The sequence below is a fragment of the Monocercomonoides exilis genome (genome assembly GCF_001643675.1).
Source record: "Monocercomonoides exilis strain PA203 chromosome Unknown scaffold25-1336746, whole genome shotgun sequence".
Classification (NCBI taxonomy): domain Eukaryota; phylum Preaxostyla; order Oxymonadida; family Polymastigidae; genus Monocercomonoides; species Monocercomonoides exilis.
In genome coordinates, this window is record NW_027150570.1 from 1,303,574 (window position 1) to 1,325,599 (window position 22,026).

At 33.3% G+C, this 22,026-nt stretch overlaps 5 protein-coding genes across 5 annotated transcripts; 1 reads left to right on the forward strand and 4 right to left on the reverse strand.

The window, feature by feature from the left end:
• Nucleotides 1-596: 596 nt before the first annotated feature.
• MONOS_11570 (uncharacterized protein) lies at nucleotides 597-1,569 on the reverse strand (the record flags this gene model as incomplete). Its single annotated transcript, XM_067864111.1, has 3 exons — nucleotides 597-989; nucleotides 1,036-1,397; nucleotides 1,548-1,569. 3 exons carry the CDS (start codon nucleotides 1,567-1,569, stop codon nucleotides 597-599), a joined length of 777 nt encoding a protein of 258 aa, XP_067726744.1.
• Nucleotides 1,570-7,233: 5,664 nt separating this feature from the next.
• Nucleotides 7,234-10,839, reverse strand: MONOS_15563 (putative ELMO domain-containing protein). Its single transcript, XM_067868449.1, has 6 exons — nucleotides 10,482-10,839; nucleotides 10,336-10,427; nucleotides 9,995-10,273; nucleotides 9,784-9,901; nucleotides 8,432-9,631; nucleotides 7,234-8,360 (listed from the first exon to the last, which is right to left on the reverse strand). The coding sequence occupies exons 1-6, from the start codon at nucleotides 10,828-10,830 to the stop codon at nucleotides 7,813-7,815; spliced, it is 2,586 nt and encodes an 861-aa protein (XP_067726745.1). The 5' UTR covers nucleotides 10,831-10,839; the 3' UTR covers nucleotides 7,234-7,812.
• A 110-nt stretch (nucleotides 10,840-10,949) lies between these two features.
• Nucleotides 10,950-11,731, reverse strand: MONOS_15562 (uncharacterized protein). Its single transcript, XM_067868448.1, has 2 exons — nucleotides 11,508-11,731; nucleotides 10,950-11,399 (listed from the first exon to the last, which is right to left on the reverse strand). Exons 1-2 carry the CDS (start codon nucleotides 11,665-11,667, stop codon nucleotides 11,185-11,187), a joined length of 375 nt encoding a protein of 124 aa, XP_067726746.1. The 5' UTR covers nucleotides 11,668-11,731; the 3' UTR covers nucleotides 10,950-11,184.
• Nucleotides 11,732-11,850: 119 nt separating this feature from the next.
• MONOS_15561 (SUN domain containing protein) lies at nucleotides 11,851-15,820 on the reverse strand (the record flags this gene model as incomplete). Its single annotated transcript, XM_067868447.1, has 6 exons — nucleotides 11,851-12,339; nucleotides 12,430-12,942; nucleotides 13,050-13,814; nucleotides 13,915-15,450; nucleotides 15,525-15,603; nucleotides 15,759-15,820. The coding sequence occupies 6 exons, from the start codon at nucleotides 15,818-15,820 to the stop codon at nucleotides 11,851-11,853; spliced, it is 3,444 nt and encodes a 1,147-aa protein (XP_067726747.1).
• Nucleotides 15,821-15,835: 15 nt separating this feature from the next.
• MONOS_15560 (putative mitotic checkpoint protein BUB3.1) lies at nucleotides 15,836-17,008 on the forward strand (the record flags this gene model as incomplete). Its single annotated transcript, XM_067868446.1, has 4 exons — nucleotides 15,836-16,126; nucleotides 16,202-16,667; nucleotides 16,741-16,886; nucleotides 16,946-17,008. The coding sequence occupies 4 exons, from the start codon at nucleotides 15,836-15,838 to the stop codon at nucleotides 17,006-17,008; spliced, it is 966 nt and encodes a 321-aa protein (XP_067726748.1).
• Between the last annotated feature and the right edge of the window lie 5,018 nt (nucleotides 17,009-22,026).

A 22,026-nucleotide genomic window follows, 5' to 3' on the forward strand; every position in this document is an offset into this window, starting at 1 on the left:
GCGTTTTGTAACGAAGATGGACAATGATGTGATTGGGCGAAGGATGACGGAATGTTATGAGAGGAAGAAGTTAGGGAGAAGGTGATGGAGAAGGAGGGGTTGAGGATGGAGGACGTGATTCTGAGACCAGCAGTGATCACTCCGGTAGTTCTTGAGGAGCGATAAGAGGCAGTATGGGATAAGGAGGGAGAAGAAGAAGAACTGAATGAAGATAATGATGTGGAAGTTGAAGGAGAAGAAAAAGTGGGAAATGAAAAAGAAGTGAATAAAGATGATGGTTGGAAAATGAAAATTTTAACAAAGTTAATGGTGTTTCGATAATTTGCTGCTGAATCCTTCTTCGATTTTTGATTTCAGGTGGAAATCAAAACAAGTTGTGGTTAGAATTGTCATTGATTTATTCTTCGTCTCCACTCCTTTCATCTTCTCTTTTGAGAAACATTCTTTCAAGGTCTTTCTTATTTCTCTGTCAAATACCTCTTTCTCCCTACTCCTCCTTTTCATCTACCCAAATCCCCAGCATGCCACGAATGCTGCACAGTTCAGCACCATCTTCAGCTGCTCAAGCACATCCCTCGTTGCTGACGTTATGCTGCTTACAAACACGCCTTCATTGCCCAATCTGCTTTTCCCAAGAATCGCACATGTAATGGCGGTGAGAAGGAAGAAATGGAAAAAGAAGGAGATAAAGAATGATATGACATGTTCGATGTGCAGAAGGACTTCTGTGTCAGCGAAGAGGAGTCCGCAGAGAGAGACGATGGAGTGAATGGCTTTGGTTGAGTACCAATAAGAACAGAAGTGGCAGAAAATTGTGAGTGTGGCAAGGGAGAAAAAGGAAGAGAAGCAAATGTTGAGGGGGATGTGATGTTTTGAGTGTGCAGCTGGGAAGATGAGAGTGCACTGTCGAATAAGCAAAACCACTGCTGCAGTTCATCATTGTCATCATCATCACCTCCACTCTTCTCTCCTCCTTCTTTCCGTTGTGCCTGTGCAAGCCTTGTGTCGAAAGAGTCAACTTGTGATGGGCAAAACTCGTCTTTCTCCTTCGTCTTCGTCTTCGTCTTTGGCTCCTCCTACTATATCTCTTTCCTCTGCTCTGCGCTGAATTTGCTTCTGATATCCGCCTTCTTTGCCTTTTCCATTTGAACACGCTGTCCTCTCTTCGTTCCTTGCTAGTATCACAAAGAAAGAGCATGAGTGCGACGTATCTAGCAGCTCCTTCCCCCTTCCGCTTGCATTTCTCGTTCGATACCCATTCATCTCATTCTGAACATCCAGCACACGGATGTCGTTCGAAATGCTGAAACAGAGTGGGGTGTGCGGCTGCAGAAGAGGAAAGCAGTTTATATGCGCATCCAGCGAAGCTGCAGAAGGCTTCGACAGCGATGATGTTGCTATTGCGAGGATGAAAAGAGAATGATATAATTAATGGCGAGCTTTATCAAGCTGCTGATTGAACAGCAAATATTCATTCGAAGGAAAATGGAATGATCCAATACGAAGTGGTTGGAAATATCATTGAAAAAGAGAAGGAATGTGAATACTTGCAGTTACAGAGAAATCCATTTATTGTCTTTATAAATTTTCGAAGAAGATGCTGATATGGTTTCATATGATTTCATTGATTGGACAATATATTGTGTCTGTTGAGAAAACTTCGAAGGAGCAGCTAGTTGTAATCAAAATATTATTATCAGGCAGATTCAAGATTTTCAATAAAATCGGATATCCCCGAATCTTTAGTAGCTTTTGAGTGATTCTCTTACAATTCTTGCCACAAACAGAAAATGATTCTTGCCTGTTTGGACGAAAAATATCAGTGTTCAAAACATCTGATGAGATTAATAGGAAAAAATGAAAAGAAGGTCAAGAAGAACACGAAGACGAAGGCGAAGAATAAGAATAATAATAATAAGCAATGTTTGACTGAAGAAGATTTCGTGCGTTTTTGGATACGCGGTTCACAACAGGCGTGCTTGTCGCTGAATAAACAGGTGAATTGTGAGAAGGCGAATTTTGTGTTTGTAAACCGAAAAATGAGGATGATGATCGATTGAATGAAGGAGGATTAACTGAAGAAGAAGAAGATGAAGAAGAAGAAGACGAAGAAGAAGATGCAGTTGAGAAATGTTCAATCAGTCAAATAACATTTCTGAAATAAATGACAAGAGCGCTTTGCGTGATGTTGTTGATTGGCCAAAACGGCTCGCTTGCTGTATAAACTTCAGATTTGTTTGTAAAATTCAATCACAATATTTGTGACGAATAAATTGTGGAAATCAACATTGCATATTTTTCCAAAGGCAATTCACTTTCTTTTTGCAATTTCCCCTCCTTTCCCCTCAAAATTAGAAAATGTTGATTTTTCTCAATTTCAATTCCCTTCTTCCATTCAACCCCCAAAATCATCAGAAAATATAAATCCCTCCTTTTCTTCATCTTTCCCATTCTCTTCCAAAATATCTTCTCCTCTCATAAAAAATACCCCTCTTCCATTTGAACACTTCAGAATATTCATCTTCTTTCCCGCTTTTACCCTCTTTTCTTTCTTTTCAAAATCCATATCTCCCATCAACAATAAACGCTTCTTTACCATCTTCCTCCACTTCTCAACATATTTTCCACATTTTCTTCTCCAAATCTCTGCCTGTTCCTTCCCCATCACTCTGTCTCGGATTTTCTTCCATTCTAATATCATTCTTGAAGCATTAACATTCTCAAAAATACTCAACTCCAACTCTCTGCCACAAATAATACTCTTCCATCACTTGTCGGAACCATATCCTTCCTGAACATGTTGTTGATGAGATAAACGAGATATACAATTTTGAATGTTTGAGAATATTATTAAAGGAGAAGATCATGGCCGAAAAGAAAAAATACCTCTGCACATCTACTGCAACGTGTGCGGGCTGAGAAGACCCTCCAGTGAGATACATTATATATTTTGTGGAGATTCTTTCATTGTTGCATTCAACCATTCTGATCCTGAAATGAAGAGATTGATTTTTTGTATGATGATAGCTGTGGAGATGAGGCTGTTGATACAATCCAGATGAAGAGCAGTTTGGTATTTATTTGTTTTTCTTTATATGAACATTTATCTGTTGAATGTTTTTGTGTTGTTTTCAGGGCAGGAAGTGGAAAAGAATGAAAATGAATGAAAGCGGAATATTTCGTTGTTCAGGGTAAGTATCAAGTTGAGAGAGCACAATCATATGAAAAGTACCCTGGATGAAGGGATTCGAATGAAATTGGAGATGATTTATTCTGATGAAAAACAAGCTGTTTTGAATCGAAAAAGATGGAATTCGAGCAGAAATCAAAAGTTAAGCATTTTTTTAGAAGAGCAAGAAATCGATGCTTTTGATGGAGAAATGACTTCTGGAAAGGATGGACGATGAATCAGAGGATGAAACGCTAGAAAATTGATTGTTTTCATTTTCACTTTATCAATTTCAACTTATCTTTTTCCATTTCTTTTCCAATTGCATTATTTAACTAATTTTCGTGTATTAAATTTATTTATTTCGTTATCTCAATTATTGTGATCATGTTTATTAATTCAGAAAACTTAAGTTATGTTTTGTTTGTCATATTTTCAAAATTTCCAAATGCTTTTTTATGTTTTTTTCAAATTTTGAAATAAAAACAATTAAAATCAAATTAAAAGCAACAAATAATTAATAACAATAATATTAAAAAACTTTATTTTCATGTAATTTCAAATTAAATTTTTCTTTTCAACCCAATTCTTTAAGAAATAATTTTTTGATCAAACGTCGGAAATTTTTATGATATCAAAAAAAATCACCCATTTATTATATATTCTATTTGTTATAATATGTTTCTTTTGTGTCCCATTTGCAAAAGTTATATTTTGCGAATATATTAATTGTTTGCTGTTAGCAGCATTTTAATCTTTATAACATCTTAACTGTTGATCATTGATAATATTTAGAGAGCAAATATTTGCATGTTGATTTTGAAAACTTTGATTTTTTATATTGGAATGAAACTATTTTATTGATTTATTATGTTTCTGTGGAATTGCTAAAACTTACAAATGATTGAAAAGTTGCAGTTTTCTTGATTATTTGCAATATCATCGAAAGTTTATGTTCCATTTTTGTACATTATGCTTGTATTTTTAAACTCTATTCAATTTTGTTTTTGATTCAAATTTCACTATTTCAACAAAAATCGAACTGTAATAGCTCATTGGTAATAAAAGGCTTATGATATAATTATTGTGCCCAATATCAAAGTGTATTGATAATGAAAAAATCATGAAAAAGCATGTTTAAATGGAATTTTGACGTTGATTGTTTCAATGAAGCGTTAAAATGGATATTGCAGATTTTTTTCAATTTCAATAAATAATATTACCGAGTGAATTGTTTAAAAAACTTTTAGAATTGTTTTTTGCTGTTTTAATGATGAAAACAAATCTTAAAAATATTGAAATCACATTAATATCTAGAATGAGTTTGAAAATTTGCATAAAGTGCAACTTGGAAAAAAAACTATTTGTAAAGTCCAACAATAAATAAATAGTAACTTTTTTATTGTTAACAACGAAAACAGTTTCGAACAACAGTTTAATTAAGAAAATTACAAATCTAAAAAATAGAACTTTTCTAACTGAATTGAAAAAATTGATTCAAGAAAACGAAACTTGTAAAAAGTTTTAATTCATTTAACATTAATATGTTCGATGAGAATCAGCAAATAATAGATTCATCAACTAAAATCAATTAATTTATATTGAGTAAATAAATTTGTGAATAAAAAAACAGTCGAATATAATCAACAAATAATTGAAGAAATAATATACTGATAATTAAATCAAAAAATTATCAAAGCACTATTTCATTAATGAAACGAAAAAATTCAACATAAATAAATATAAATAAAACTTGACATATTTTAACAGAACTATGAAATTTTCAATGTACATTAATAAGAAGAGCGATTTTTGATTAAAAAGCATAAGAAATAACTTCAACAAACCCCTTTCGACGAAGCTGAAGAACTTTCTATTTGTTTTTCACATATTTATGGGCACGATCTAACAAAGAAAAATGTGATATTTATTGCTGAATACTTCAAATCCAAAAAACGAATAAAGATATTTGAAAACACATTAACAAACAAGCATGCACATATTTTTTTAACTCTTCTTTTGTTCTTTTTCAGTAAAAATCGATAATGCTCTTTTAGGAGCAAAATTATAAAAAATTCATCTTTTTGAAAATTTTTGATTAAAAAAATAGAATATAGTATTTTTTGAAACCTGTTTCGAGCAATTTCATCATCAATGAACTTCTTTGAAAGGAAAAAATTGACTTTTAGATTTTCAAGAAATTTGCAGGGTGCGGGTTTGGCACCAGGGTGCGGGTTAAGCACCCATGGTATATATTTTAATTAATTCATTATTTGGTTTTTTCACAGGGGACAAAATGTGGGAATTTAGGTGTTTTAATAGAAAAATTTGCACTGGGAATCATTTGAATTTTGTCCAAAAACAACGAGAAAAAGAATCTTATAAAAAAATTCGAAGTTATTCAATGATTTTTATTATTATTATTATTATTATTATTATTATTATTATTATTATTATTATTATTATTATTATTATTATTATTATTATTATTATTATTATTATTATTATTATTATTATTATTATTATTATTATTATTATTATTATTATTATTATTATTATTATTAAATACGAAGAAATGGAATGCCCATAAACTGAGTTGACATTGATGTCAGTCGGAATGTTTGAAATATCAAAGTTTTCATTGAATAGTTCATTTTGAAAAATCATCTGGTTTTTACAAAAATCTCATATTTTGATCAAATTTTTGTTCCCACTCGCGAAACTTCACTTGAATGGAAACATGTCATTAGCAATGTTATTATTTCTTCTCCATTGAAATTTCATGTGTGGGAACAAAAATTTTATAAAAATATAAGTTTTTAATTAAACCTGGAAGCTAAGTTAAATGAACTTCTCAAAAAATTTTGACATAGTGGTGATTACGCATGAGATTATCACTTTTATCGAGGTGTTGATTAAAGAAATATTTTTTGTATTTGGAAAGAATTTTTTCTTTCAAATGTTATATGCATTCCAATAATTATAAAAGCCAATGAAAGAGATGAAAGAAAGACACAAATGACTTTTGAAAATATTACAACTGGGTGATTCTTTTTGACTTCACATTTTTCTTATCAAAACATTCGAATTCACAATTTGTCGCAAATACTTTGAAATCGATCTAATATTTAAATAAAAATCTTAAATGAACTCTGTCTTTCAATGACAACACGCATTTGAAAGACAATAATTTTAAAGTATGAAATTCTTTTTTGAGAATTCTTTTGCAAATAACTGTAAATTAGAAAGTAACACATACCCCGAAAAAATATAAGATTTCAAAAATAATCACCCAACTATTCGGAGTTCATTTTTTGAATGTTTATTGAAAATTATCATACCAAAATTATTTAAAGAAAAAATATGATTTCAAAAATAATCACCAATATCAGAAAACATATTATTCAGAAGAGTTCATTTGCTAATTGAGAAATGAATGCATTTGTTGTTTTTGGAAATGAATATGTGTGATTATTTTTTATATCATATTTTTTTTCGGGTGCAAAAATTTCAAAGGTTGTTTAGGATTGGAAAGAGATTTTGTATTCAAATGCAAATTTTATCACAACTGTATTTGAGTAAACGCATTTGTATTCAAAAATGATGAAGATATCTTTTAAAATCCTTTTCATTTTTTAATGTTCTTTTGTTGATATTCAAAGGAAATTTTCGAATCGAAATTTTTGAAAGATAAAATATGAAATCAAAAATTATCACCCATATGTTTTCAAAAGAAGCAAAATAATAATGATTGTCATTGATTTTCTCGAATTCAAAATAAAGTATTTCAAATCGGATAGCAACATTTTTGGATTTGTTTCAAACCAATTCATATCGCTAATGCTCCTTGTGTTTTGAACAATTATTAATGAATTTCATTGAAAGATTTTCGAAATTGAAAAACATGTTTTCAATATCGGATAATGGAAAGCGAATAGAATAAGAAAAACAAACCAAACAAATTTTCTGAACTCTTTTTTTGAATAAAAACAAAAAAATTTTTTTATTTTCCCTGAAAACTGGAAATAAAGACTCAACGAAAAAAGCTGATGAAACAAAAACCATTTTCTTGAAGAATACTCTGTTGATGTTTTCTTGTTTGTTAGATTGAAAATAGATAATTAATGAAAGTGAATTGATTCAGAATGCTATCATATTCATTTTCTGAAAACTTCAAAATGAAAGATAATTCAATGTCATCAAAAAAAATTGAAACATCAAATAAAAAAAAAATAAAAATATACAAACAAGATAAAAAGAGACTTTTGGAAAGAATTGAAAATATGTTAAAGATATTAATTTATAGAAAGATTGAGAAACATATCTTTAACAAGCATTAGTGGTATAGGGGCAGCATGCTAGCCTTCCAAGCTAGCGACCCGGGTTCAAGTCCCGGCTAATGCATCTTTTTTCCTGTTTAACGAATTTAAGTTCTTTAGTTTTTTCTTCTTTATATTTCTAAATTATTTCGATATTTTGTGAGTATTTGCGTTTGGGGTTATATTATATTATATACATATTTTTTGCGTAACGCGACCGAAATGCTTCAATTAATACGAAAATTCTTTCATTTTGTTTCAACTGTTTAAACGTAAGAAATAGATGAAGTGATTCTTGAATTAATCTGTGGTTAGCCATCCGTGCTATTCTTTTTGTGCTTCATTTCCCTCTTCTTCTGCCACTTTTTCATCTTCTGCGATTGCATGCAGCAAATCAAAGCTGCCCCATCTTCCATTTTTTCGTGACTTTAACAATTCTATTTTTCCGTCTATCTTCATTTGCTTCCTTTCTTCTCCTCCTTCCAAGCTCGAGACCAATTCAATTCTAAATCGTCTCTTTTCTTCCTCCCTCCCCTTTTCACTCTCTATCCCCCCTTTTTCTTTTGACTGTGATTTTTGTTTTGTTTCTTCCTCCAAAATTTGCCTTTGCTCGATTGCTGCGCTTCTCCTGGCAAGAGCAATGACATTTGCAGAAAGATTATCTATTGTTGAAAGAAGGGCATCTGCATATGGAGAGAACATGTTCATCGGAGGCGGAGGAAGATTAGCAGGAGTTCCAACAGAAGAAGAAGAAGATGATGAAGATGAAGAATTTGAGAAGGAAGAATTTGTAGAAGTTTCACTTGGTGATGGATTTTCAATGTTTTGCATTGTTGCATTTAAAAATGAGGGTAACTTGTTAGATACAAATTCTATAAATAAACAAAGGATTAAATAATAATAATAATAATAAATAGAAAATGAAGAGGAAGAAAGGCCAAACCATTCATAAATAAGCCAAATTGCATTGGATCGATGCACTTCTTGTTGATCCATTCTGTGATGATGCTCAGCACAAGATATTTCCAGATGCGAAGGAAGGAGAGCTCGAAATCGCGGATGATGGCTGAGAGAGAAGTGAAGAAGCGCGCGTTGTAGTCGACAGGCTGCAGGAAGCGTCTGGGATTTTGCGGATGAGTGAATGCGGTGGAAGGGAGAGCAGGAACAGGCAGCGAGGGAAGGATGCGAGGCAGATCAAAAGGCGTATTGAAGTGTTTGCCTGAGGAAGAAGTAGAAGAAGAAGAAGGGGAAGGGGAAGAAGTTAATGATGTTTGTGAAGAAGAAGATGATGAAGCAGAGGACTCAGCAAGAGCTGAATATGGCCTTGAGAATAGTGTTGCAGGAGAAAGGAAAGGAAGATGATTTGAAATGGACTCAAACGAAAAGGCTTCCGAAGAAGAAGATGAAACGACAATGAAATCGTTTTGTTTTTGTGATGCTCCTTTTTTCTTATTCTTTTTCTTTATTTCTGCTTCTTTTGCTGCAATTTCTGCTTCAAGTTCTGAAATTGCTTTCAAAACTTGTTCTCTTCTTTCAGCCTGCTCTTCTTTTGCTTTCTGCTCGTCCACTTCTTTGTTTATTGTTTTATATTTCACTTTTCCCTCTTCATCATCTGTTTCTGTTGTCTGAGATTCTTCATCTTCATCTTCATCTTCTTCCTCTTCTTCTCTCTGCTTCTCTTTGTCATCTTCTTCTTTTGCTTTGATTTGCGTTTTAGCTTGCTTTGTCTTTGTTTTCCTCTGCATCTCATTTGATTTGTTTTTGGACTTTGTCTTTTCAACATTTGCGTTGACTGATTTTCTCTTTCTCGTAACTGACTCAGTCTCCGTCTCTTTGCTCATATCAGCAGATTCATTTATATTGGAGGCACTTTCTTTTCCTTTATTTTCACTCTTTTCCTCTTTCAGCTCTTCAGCATTCTTCAAATCAGCTGCTTTTTGTTCTTTCAACTCCTTTTCTCGTTTGGCCTTCAGCTCTTTCAGCTTCTTCAGCGCTGTTTCTCTGTCTTTCTCTTTCTTCTGGCGCTCCATTTCGATCTTCTGTGCTTCGAGTGCCATTTCCTCAGTCTCGCTGCCAATCATCCTCAAAAGAAATGACAGATCAGAGTTGTACACATACTCTCTGCTGCTGACATAGTCTTGCACTGCCACACAAACAAAACACAACAAAGACACACAATCCACATCATATGGTTGCAAAATAGCAATCAATAAAAATGTTCAATAACAATTAATACATACATTTAGAAAATTAAAAAAAATATTCAAAAATATTTCAAAAATAATTATTGCTAACCTGCAGGTGACGAGCATGCTGCATTCAACATAAATTTCTTAAAATTGGGGGCTCTCAATGATGATAAAAGAGCAGCTGTCGCATTGATCGCAACAAGGGCAAATGAAAAAAATCCATACTTTTCAAAAAAAGAAAACGAAATATTTTGATACATACAAACATTCCAATTGATGAATGTTCAAAATATTGTCAAAAAAAAAAAAATGCAAACTTCCATTTCATCATTTCCAGCAGAAAGTGCAATTATTGCTTTTGCTTCATCAGGATTCATCGAAGCAAATGATAACATCATTTCAAGACCTAATATTCCTGTTGATCTAAAATCTGTAGCAGGATTTTTCCCTTGAAATCCAAGAAGCTCCCATTCATCTGTCATCCTTCCACCAACACGCTCTTTTCCATTTGTAGCAAGATCCCATATAGCTTCCAGTTGTGTTTCATGCGAAAGCTCCCCCGTTTTAAAAGGTGTTGCGGCTTTCATTTGTACTGTCTATAATTATAAGTTAAAAAAAAGCAAAAATTATCTTTTATACACTAATGTAATTTTCGTACTGATACAAAAATGTCATATGCACAAGAAACGTCAGCAGCAATTGAAGATTGCAAGTAAAATTTGGGAGACTGCTTTTGAAGTTTCGGAAGGACTAAAATCAATTAAGAAAAATTCAATTGGATTAAAATAATAGGTTCGTGCAAGCCAGATATATACGCAGAATAAAGGACTCCAGGCGTAGGATGAAAAAAAGTAATAATCTTTTCTGTTCGTGGAATAATTTGAACTTGTGCCCTCATGGATTTTGCGAGTGCATATGCACTTGCATTGCTTTCAAGGCAATCCATAAAATCTGGTGCACATTTTATCATTTCTTGAAGATTATTTCCCGGTGAAGGTGGAAAGTGTTTTTTCCATCGTAATAATTTTTGATAATGCAGATATTTGGATAGAAATGAAAATTTGAATTTTGTTTGAGTTAGGAGTATAAATATTGCCACTAAAAATATGGCCAGAATTAGAGGATGAAGATCTTGAGTGAAAATAAAAGACATTGAAAAAAATATGGTTATTCAATTCATTGCAATGATAATAACATTAACACTCAAGTTCTTTGAATTTAACAAATGAAATAGATCTTTTCACTTCAATGTATGCAAACATTAACTAGGCATTAATAATATTTTCTTGATTTATTATTTTATTCTTTGGGGGAAAAAAAAAGACACTCTCCACAAATTTTGACTCAATATTTCAAACATAAATTTCAAAATAAAACAAAATCATACAACAAAAAACTGAAAACATCAAAAATAATACATATACTCTTTTGTATTTTCCTCGAATTCTCTACATAAACAATATGTTCGAGAAAATATTCATTCTATCAAATTATTTTTGCAATATCTTTATAAGCAAGCTTTTAAATTGCGGCATATTTCCCACGGAGCAAGTTGATGACGTATATCATTTATTGCCTTTTTTATAATTGTGTTAACCAATGCAAAGCATGTTTCTCTCATTACTGGAGTTTTTGGACAGTAATTATCTTTTAAATATTCATCCAAACCATCCTCTTCATGATTTATCAAATATTCTTCTGCATCCCGAATTAAATTCATGCCTAAAATTTAAGTTTTTTAAATAAATGATTATGAAATTATTTCATTTAACAACAAATACATTGAAAATTGAGAATTTCATAAAAGAATAGTGAATAAAACAAGCATACACAAGTCACATTTCATTGAAGAACCCTGAATATCATATTCATCTTCTTCATCAAAATTTTCATCATGTCCAAACTCCTCGAATTCTCCAAATTCATCAAGGATGGCTTCCTCAGTTTGCATTGAATATAATGTTGTAGTTAATGATAAAAAGAAAAGCATCGATAAAATTATATTTCTTCGAAAAAGAGATTGTTCCTGAAATCTTTGCCAATAAAGTAATTATGCTTCAAAAAAGAAAAATAAGGGGAAATGATCATTATTTTTTTAAAATTTGAGATGTTTATTTGTGAATATTTAAAACGAAAAATGAAGTGGAATTAACAAAAAAGAAAAAAAGAAAACCTACTCATCCACAGGATGAACAAAAAGACGATAGATGCTGGTGTAAAATAAATTTCCATGATTTGATTCAAAATTAAATCTCACAGAATCACATCTTATTGCAGTTCCTTTTCCGTCTCTCCTTCCGAACGTTTGAAATGGTCTTCCTGAAGTGTTGTATGAATCGGAAACGATTGTCTCGGAATAAACAAAAAACTTTCCTGAAGCTATTGCATTGTTCTTAATTTTTTCAAGTTCCATTCTTTTTTCTTCATCAAGTGATTCTGTTGGTCGAGCGCATCTTCCTCTTTCGCTTATAAGCTCATAGCAGAGGCACGTGGCAGTGAAGTTCTTTGGAGCAGCAGCATTTTTCAATTTGTGCACATCCTGCGCTTGGGGAATATGGCCCAGTGTCACAGCTTTGACTGGGCGAATTGCAGAGAGATCAACAGTCAAATATCCGTTCCTTCCTTTCAGCGGATAGCAATCACCAGGAAGAGGAATTGTGCCCTGAAAGACAGAAATGGTTAGTGTTGACAAAGATAAATAAGATCATTACAATCAGAAAAGATTCAATGATGTCACAAAAAGAGTTCATACCTGAAGAACAATGTTTGGATCATAGTTATTTTTCCTCTTTGCGATGTTATGAGCCAGCCGATACATCCACGACGTCTTCTCTTTCTTTTGCTTCATCAGCTGATCAGAAGAAGTAGCTGAAAAAGCAGTTGAAGAAGCATCGATGTTGCCATCTGATTCAAACAGATCTTCTTTCCGCCATTTTTTGAGCTGCTGTGAAGAAGCGCTGTCGGCAAATGAGCTGTCAGCGGATGTTGTGTGCTGTTCAGGCTGAGTAGAAGGAGAAGACGTCTGGCGGAGTCTCTCCCGAACAGCTGCGCTGACATCGAAGAAGTCTGAATGGTCGATGACACGCGCACCGAGCGAGTAAAGTGCCACGTTTGGAAGATCGACTGGCTGGAAGTTGCTGAAATACAACGAATCAATCTGAGAAGAGCTGGCTGAATGCAAATCAGTCGACGTCGCACTGCTAAAACTGACTTCTCTGTCTGCTTGTTGGTGCTTCAGGAAGTTCTGAATGGCAGCAGTTGTTTCCTGAAATGGCAAAAGAGAAAAGTAAAAAAAAAGAAAATAAAGCGATTTGTAAAACGAAATATATTTTTTTTAATAAAAAAATTTGAAGACAGAATTTCATTTCACACAGATTTAACAATATTTGCAGTGTCTCTCAGAACTCTGCTTGTAAATGCATCGCAAATCTTGTTAATCAGCTGGACGCTGTTGGTGTCATCTCTGTCATTTTTCTTCTTTTCGTTTGGATTGCTCTCAAATGCATCTTTCAGTTGCTGAAGGATGTTCAGCTTCATTTCAGCTTCAATCTTTGCCAGCTCCGATCCTTCCAATTTCTTCATCTTTGCTTCCACCTCTTTCAGAAGGGGATAATGTGTTTGATTGAACATCCTTTGTCTTTCCTCGCTTTCTCTTTGTGCCCTTTCCAGTTTGTCTTTTGTTGCATTCAGTTCTTTTCTGAGCTCTTCCAGTGTTGTTGACTGAAGTTGAATGAGAGCAGCATTCGTCTCCGTATTTGAGGCAATCTTCTGATGCTGCTCAGCGAAAGAACGTTGAAGTTCGCTGAATTTCTCTTTCAATTCGCCAATTGCCTTTTCAGCATCCAACCGCCAGACAGTCTCGTTCAGCACATCAATTTCTGAAGAAAGGTCAGCTTTCTCTTTTTCACTTGCTTTATTTTGCTTGCCATTTGCTGCTCTATTTGCATCCTGTTGCAATGTGCTTATTTCATTCAGAATTTCAGCTCGGATCTTCTCCATCAGCTGCACAACCTCTTTTCGTTCTATTTCCAATCTGCTGTTGATGGTGTCGTTCCATTGAGACTGCCATTTCAGTGCTGCTTCAACTCCGCCTTCGACTTTTGAAAGACGATTTTCGATTGTGTTGGAATAATTGGACTGAAACAAAGATATGATTGATATAACATGAATGGCAAATAAAATATATTGTGTTTCATTCAAATGAGGCATTTACACAAAAATTCAAGTTGATGCACACCATTGCTTTTGACACCCTTTCGTCGACTGTGCGATCAATCAAGGAATCCAAATGTTGAAGCAGCTCTGCATCGCTGGCATTTCCTGAGTTGTTCACAAGCTGATGGAATAATGCAGAAGTGTCTGTGCTGCTTGGATTGGCTGAATGCTTCGAAAACAAAGAGGAAAAAAGATTGGCAACTTGTGAAAGAGCCGAAGTTACAGGAGAAACAATGAATTTCGTGAAGTTCCATAGTTGATCAAAAAATCTATTGAAAGGTGATTTGTGAGGAGGAGATGGAGGAGGTACAGGAATTATAGCGAAGTTGCGTGATGAGATGAAAGGTAGCGGCGGATGCGAATGAAAAGCGAGGAACAAAAAGATGATTGGAGCAATAAAAAGAAGACACAGAAGAATAAAACAAGTGCGAGATGATGAAGATGAGAAATGAACAAGAGCTGAAGTGAAGTGGCGGGCGAATGAATAATTCTTTCTATCACTGCTCAACGAAGAAGATGAAGATGAAGAGGAAGCGGAAGGCTCTGAAGGATTGAACATTCCAGTTTGATGATACGACGCTGACATTTTCTGTGCAGCAGCAACTTTTTTGGACAGACGACACATCGGATTCCTCTCTTCGCTCCTCAGCTTCGACTCAAATATCATTCGAGTCTTTCGATCTTTCTCTCTTTGCAGCCTTTCCCGAAACTTTCGCTCTTCAGCAGCTCGGATCTCAGCAAGAGTTGATGGAGAAGTTTTGCTTCCTCCATTTTCTCTTGCTTGATTGTCAATTTTCTCAGAAGATGTTTCGCTTTGATCTGAATTTGTATCTTTTACCATTCCTTTCTCCTTCAACTCATCTCGTGCCAAATGAAGCACTCCTTTTCTAGCAGTCGGACGAAGATTTCCAAACAGGCGCAAATTGGTGCTGCGATGTGGTGGAGCGTTTGCGGTCTGTAAAGCTGATTCAGCGAAAATATTAGATGTGTCATCGTGAGCTGGTGGAAAAAGTGAAGTGGGTAAATGTGGCTCAGCACTTTTGGAATTGTTCGTAGATGCTTCTTCAGAAGTTTCAGTATTTGCCTCAGGATAATTCGTTTGAGGGCTTTTTTGAATTGATGAAACTGAAGCAGAGCGATCAACGCTGAGATCTTTGATTTTCTCTGAACTGTTTTCGAGCGAGTCAGGAGTGTGAGATGTCATTTCTGAATGCCTAATACTATGACTTCTGCTCTTTATAGAATTTCCTCGAGAAGGCGTGGAGGGAATTTGCTTTGAAGGAGATAACTGGAGTGGTGAATTGTGAAAAGACGCTAAAAAAGGTGATCTGGAAGATTCAATGATTGGGGATCTTGACAAAGATCTTGTTGTTGGTGTTGCTTTGAAATGTTCGTTTGAGGGGCTGCTTGAGTTAAATGTGGAGTTGTCAAATCCTCGTTCATTTTTCAAAGGAAAAGATGGAGAACGATTCTCAAGAGGAATATCAGGTAAAAATGAATCATTGACTTCATTATCTTTCAAAACCGATGAACTTCGATCAACTGTGTGATGAGTTGGCTTATAATTTGAGGACATTAAACACAATTTTCAAAAAAGTTTTTATAAATGCAAAAATAGGTATTATAAATTACCTTATAAAAAGACTCTTGAATTGTATTCCCCCTTTTTTGAACAGCAAGCCTTGTATCCCTGTTGTGAGCGGGACGATAGCTATGAATATTTGTTTTCGGAAAATTTGAAAATTGACATGAAAACAATTATTTATAAATTGAGCGAAGAAAACAGATTATTGTGCGATATATTCGTATTAAAAGTATTCGATAATTTTATGCAAATAAGATGGTATTTAAATAAAATATTCAGACCTTCCTCCGTCATCCACAGGATCTCTAAAATCACCAATCATAAGTGGATCATTACCCTTCATAAAACTTTAAAGAAGATGTCTCTTTTTCCAAAGGAAATAAAGAAAGTTCCTGACTGTCAAAAAGATACAATCTCATCTTTGTCTTGGTCTTTAAACAGCACGTTGCTCTGCTCCACATCGTGGGATGGAACCGCAAGAATTTGGAGACTAAATTCAGAATTATCACATCCTGAATTGTGTGTAATTGATACACGTCCGATGCTCTGCTCTTCCTTTTTCAATAATACGCGCCTTATTACAGCCGGTGCGGAATTCTCGGTAAAGGAAACCGATCTTGAAACAGGAAAGTCTCATCTTCTTGGTCTTGTTTGCTTTTAAGTATTTTCAAGCGTTGAGCACAGTAATCCTTTGAAACTATTTTTTTTTCAAAATTTTTAATAGCATACGAAAGAGATATGCAGTGTTTCATCAGATCATTCAAGAGGTCTTGTGTTCTCTGCATCATACGATAAAACAATTTGCGCTTGGAATGAGCCGACAAAAGGAAAACCATCTTTAAAAATACAACTTCCAGACTCTATTTATTCTATGGATTACGTTCCTCCGTTCATTTCTGTTGGAACATCATCTCGAGATGTAATTGTGTTTGATATTAGAAATAGTTCACATCCAATATTAACTGCTGGCCCATCCGAAGGAACGATTACCTGCATCAAAATGCTTCCTTCTGCAATTGGTGTTGCAAATGGATCTAATGATGGAAGAGTGACGATTTCTTTTCTTGATATTTCAAAAACTCGATACTCATTTCGAGCACATTGCAGATACAACGAGAAATTTCGAAGAACTATCTTCTATCAAGTTAACGCAATAGCATTTCATCCTTCTCAACTGCTTTGCACAGGAGGTTTGGTTATAAATATATGTTTTATATTATTTCTTAAAAAAATAAAACAATTTTTATCAATATTCTTTTTCAGGAGGGGACGGGAGTTATTCACTTTGGGATGTTCTTGCTCCTGCACCATGCCGTACAGATATATGCTTTGAGAAGCCTGTTACTGCTCTTTCTTATTCTCCTGATGGAAAATATTTAGCAACTGCAACTGGCTATGACTGGTCAATGGTTTGGCGCATTTAATTCAATTCATTTTTGTTACTCAATTTTTCATTCAAAATTCTAAGGCTCCATATGATTATTGCTGCAAAACTATGAGAGCTGATCTTTTCATTCAGCCTGTAACTTGAGATTGATTTCGAAATAATTCGAAAAACAGAAGTAAAAAACTTTTTTACGCGGATAACGAAGTGATTTGCGAAAGTACATTAACATTTATCGTACTGTTTAATGCTATGTGGACTTCAAAGATTGCACAATTTTTTGCATAATGTTCATCGAGTCGTTGCTTGTGAATGAGAATTAGATCTATTATATTAATCTTTGACTTTTAATCCTTTCATATTTGATCTTATTCATTTCTTAGAATCAAAAACGTCATTTAGATGTATCTTGCTTGTTGTTGATTATTATCTAAAACTTTTAACTGTCAGCAATTCTGAAATTACTTTTCTTTTTTGAAAGAAAAATGAGATATGAAGAAGTCTGCTAAAGAGTACAAATAAGTTGAAATTTCATTAAGTTTGCGCATGTTGGAGATTATTATTTTGTTAAAGCCTCTTATAACAAAAATCTGCTTGTCCGTGTGGAGTTGCTGATTTTCTTTGAGAAAGAATATTTGTTTCCTCTCTTTCAATGAAACTTTAACGCGCTTCACATTCCGCTTCACATAATATTATCATCCAATTTATCAATTTGTCGATTGCCTCTATTCAAAAACAAAGATACAAAACATTAATCAATTCCTAATGAAAAACATTGGAGAATTACACAAATGATAATGAAGAATAATTTTTATTCTTTATGGAGACAAATTCAAAACGATTTATCTTAATTTGATTTTTTCTTGTTTTGTTTTGAGTGAAAACGCAAAGAAACTTGAAGAAATATTAAGCGTTTATGATGAAATATGTATGTCAATTTTCTTGATATTTTTTTCGCAATTGCTGCACAATAAAAAAAGATTATTTAGGCACTTTTTTAAAAAAATTAAACAAAGTGAATCGAAAATATTTTTAAAGCATATTTCTCTTTGATTCTTTTCTTTCCTTGATGTTACGCTTCGATTTTAGCTTTCAGTTTATTTGAGTTGAATGGGGAGAAAAAATATTCATTGTTGGCTGCAAATGAATTGGAATTTAGAAGAAAATTTCAGGTGAATGTAAATGTACAGAGAGCAGTGCAAACAACCTGAATGCGCAATTTTCAAAAAATAAATGTTTGTAGGACGTTGGTGCATGCAATAAAACGTCTTTGCGTATAATTTCCTTAGAGAATAAATTAATTTATAACTGCAGTATCTGCATGTCAGACGATGCGAATTTGTAACATTTCATGAAAGATGACTGGATAATGAAAAGTCGCAAATCATCGAAGTATTTTTGTTGGAGTTGAAGTACTAACCGCATGAAAGTTAGCATGACATACAGGTGCTCGGAAATAGACTAATATCAGTTTCAAAGTCCTTTTCCGAGTTGATCAAAATTTTAGTCGCAAGCCTATATTAATGATTGAAATTGTTTTCCGTTTTTGATAGTTTAAAAAGCACAATTAAGTTGTCTTTAGCAATAACATTCATGAAATTTCAAGAGAATTTTGGAAGTAATAGGTCTGCGTATCATAATATGATAAAAATTATAAAAACTTAAAATCTCTAAAAATAGATATAGTTCAACATCCAGAAAATCACATTAAAATAAGCATACATTGTATATTCAAGGTGCACATTTTCGTTGCCCAATGGTGAAATTTTTGCATCTCTCAAACACTCCAGATTAAAAGAATTTTCACGCAGTTATAACAATAAGTTATAGCTTTTTGTTGTTAATAAATTATGAAACATGACCCAGATATTCCAGATGAAGTTTAAGGGGGAATAAAAGTGTCTATTCTTCAAACAAAATTGGCTAATAATGAATGAAAAGGAAAAGTCATAAATAAAAGAACGCAAACTGACTTTATGCATGTAGTTGTAAATAACATGCGGACGACTACTCAAATATTCAACTAATTAGTAAAACGTTATCATCTCATTAGCAGAGATGTTGTTTTCACTAAATCATGTTATCTAGTATGTATCAAGATCATATTTTCTTCAAAAGAAATTCAAGATTAAAGCATTTCATTTTCATGCAAATTACTCTTTATAAAATGTGGAAGATGGAATTTTTTGGCTTTTTGACCATTTATAATATGTTGAAGAGAAAAACCTCACAAAAATTTGCATTTCTTATTATTGACGATTATGATTCAAGAACATTGAAAGAAAAAAAATGACTTTGAAAAATAATAGATCAAGGACCGTCAAAGAGATTTCAATAAACAACGTTGGATCAAGAAATTATCGAAGCGTTGTATAGACAAGTCGGATTTATTCAAACTTCAACAAAATATTCAAAACATAGTGAAAACTTCCACAGAAAATTATTTTTCCTATAAAGTCTGTAAGATGAAAAAATTATATAAAATTGTTTTCATAGGATATTTTGATGGTGATTATAATAATTAATAGAAGGTTTCTTTGGAGATAAGGAGAAAAATTGTTTTGTCTGATCATTTCCGTTCCTTTTGTTTTTTTTTTCTTATTTTTATTAAAGACCTCATTTTTTGAGGTGAAATGGATCATAACATGTACGATATATCGCAACTGAAACTTTCACTCGATCTGTCTGCACTTTTGATTTGATAAGGAATATATTTCAGAAAAAGGATTGATCAGAATTTCGAAACATAAAAAATTCTGAATCTCGATGAGGAAGGGGAATTGAGCCAAATCCTTTCACCCACGTCTTAGTTGTGAATTATCGGTGATATTCCAAAACACAGAAAAAATATGAAAAATTACAAAATATTCACATTCATTGACTTTTCTCCACTCGGGTTATCACAGAAAATCTGTCGAAATGAATTTTTAAAAATTTGACTCAGAAATTTCATTTCAAAAAAAAAAAAAATATGTATTATGTTAGTGAAGAAGAGATATGTTCATTGAAATAATGTCAGGTCAATATCTGCATTGTTTGTGGAGATATGAATTTTCAAATGGGACAAAATATTTTGCTTCATGCATTTTCATTGATAAATTTTGCACTTTTCATTGACTTTTTAAGACTAAAAAACTCAATAAAAATAGGACCATTTTTAGACGTTCGTGAAATGTTGGATAACTATATGGGTTATTCTTTTTGAAAAGTCGCAAATGTTTTATTTTCACTAACATCAAAATTTTCATATTTTGCTCAAAATTTTGTTAACATCAACCAAACTTCTCAAGCATGGAATCAATATAATGATAATGCTATTTCAAACATTCCTTAGAAGTTTCGTGAATGTTAATAAAAATTTGAGTAAAATATAAAAATTTTGATTTATCTGAAAATTAAACATTTGCGACTTTTCAAAAAGAATTATTCATATGTTTCTTTTTCAACGATGCCTGTTCACGGATATGAAAATTAGATTTATTTTGAAATCTGAGAAAGTGAAATGAAGTTATGAGTGAAGCATTTTTTTCATGCTTTGTGCAAAAAAAGCTTGAAAGACCATATTTTCCCCCAAATGAATTTTCAGTCATTTTTCAGTTAAAACAGATAATATTTTTTTTCTCTCCAAAGAGAAGTCTGACAACAATTCCACCTATCAACATCATCAAGTCAACAATCCATGGATATTTATGTGAATTATCCTCAGGATCAACCATGAGCTTCTCAAGATCTGAGAGAGAAGTTGTCAACTCTGAAGGAGAAGTTATCCCCATTGTAACTTTGGTGTGACAGGACATAGGGATAACTGGCTTGTGGCAGCCAAGCGTTCATAGCGACGTTGCTTTTTGATTCTTCGATGTCGGCTCTTCCTATCATTGCGAAGCAGAATTCGCCAAGTGTTGGATTGTTCACCCACTAACAGGGAACGTGAGCTGGGTTTAGACCGTCGCGAGACAGGTTAGTTTTACCCTACTGATTGCTAATAAAATTATTGTCAAGATGGTAATTCTAGTAAGTACGAGAGGAACCCTAGAATCGTATAATTGGCATTTGCGGTTAGTTGAGAAACTAGTGCCGCGAAGCTACCATACGTTAGATTATGACTGAACGCCTCTAAGTCAGAATCTATTCCAGATCTAGCTAATTAAGACAATTGAAGGATTATATTGATAATCTCCTGGGCATGTTTCCTGCAAAGGAAAGAATTGATTTTTAGATAAAAATAGAGATATGGAAATTAAGACCATGGCCATCGAGGATATTTGACAACCCTCCTATCTACGGTCGGCGACGATTGGATAAGGGAAGATCCTGTAATGGGATGTGTGTAAATGGGGTCATATCTTCTAGATGTTTGCTGTAGAATAACATATATGACTAGAATATATTGTGATGGGTCTTGTATCTCCTTTAAATGCCTTGTGGATCGAAGTTGGTATATAGACTGAGATTCTATATTATACTGCTTTGCAAGGGAGTAAATTTATAAGGAAATTGAGATATTTTATTTCCAAGTCGAGGATCTTGAAGGATTGGTTGTACCGCCTTTGAAAGATTTGGCCGGAACGGTTGGTCCAATAAAAACATTTGGTAGATGTATTTAAACGGATTTCATTAGTTTGGAATTAAACGTTTCATCTGCTGGACCATTTTTTTGCCTGGCTATTGTAAAGATAAATGAGAATATTGGTAAAGGGGTCATGCCTGAGAAGGACGGATTAGACGAATCCATGTTATCAGAGGGCTGTGCGTCTCAGAGTGTTTTGTTTGCACGATTTACTGAGGCTTAACTCTGAATATTGTCCAATTTAATATTTTTTTTTTGATTAAGTAGGATAAGAAAAAAAAGTCCGTTAAATAACCCTCCCCACAAGTAAATGTTTTAAAATTCATAGATATTCTCTTTTCAGCTTGAAAACGTATGAATGATTGAATATAAAAACATTGAAATTGGACTTTGGTTGGAAAGCCTTAATAATACCATGGATGAAGTACTACCCCCCAAAATAAATGTTTTTTTTGGGAAAGGAAAAAATAAATGGGAATTTGAGGGAATCCAATGTGGGAAAAAGTGAAAGGGTTTAAACAACAATGTGGTCATCCATTGTGGTTTAAATGATGAAAACTTTGAGTAATTTTTTTGTATGTTGACTTATGATATTAAG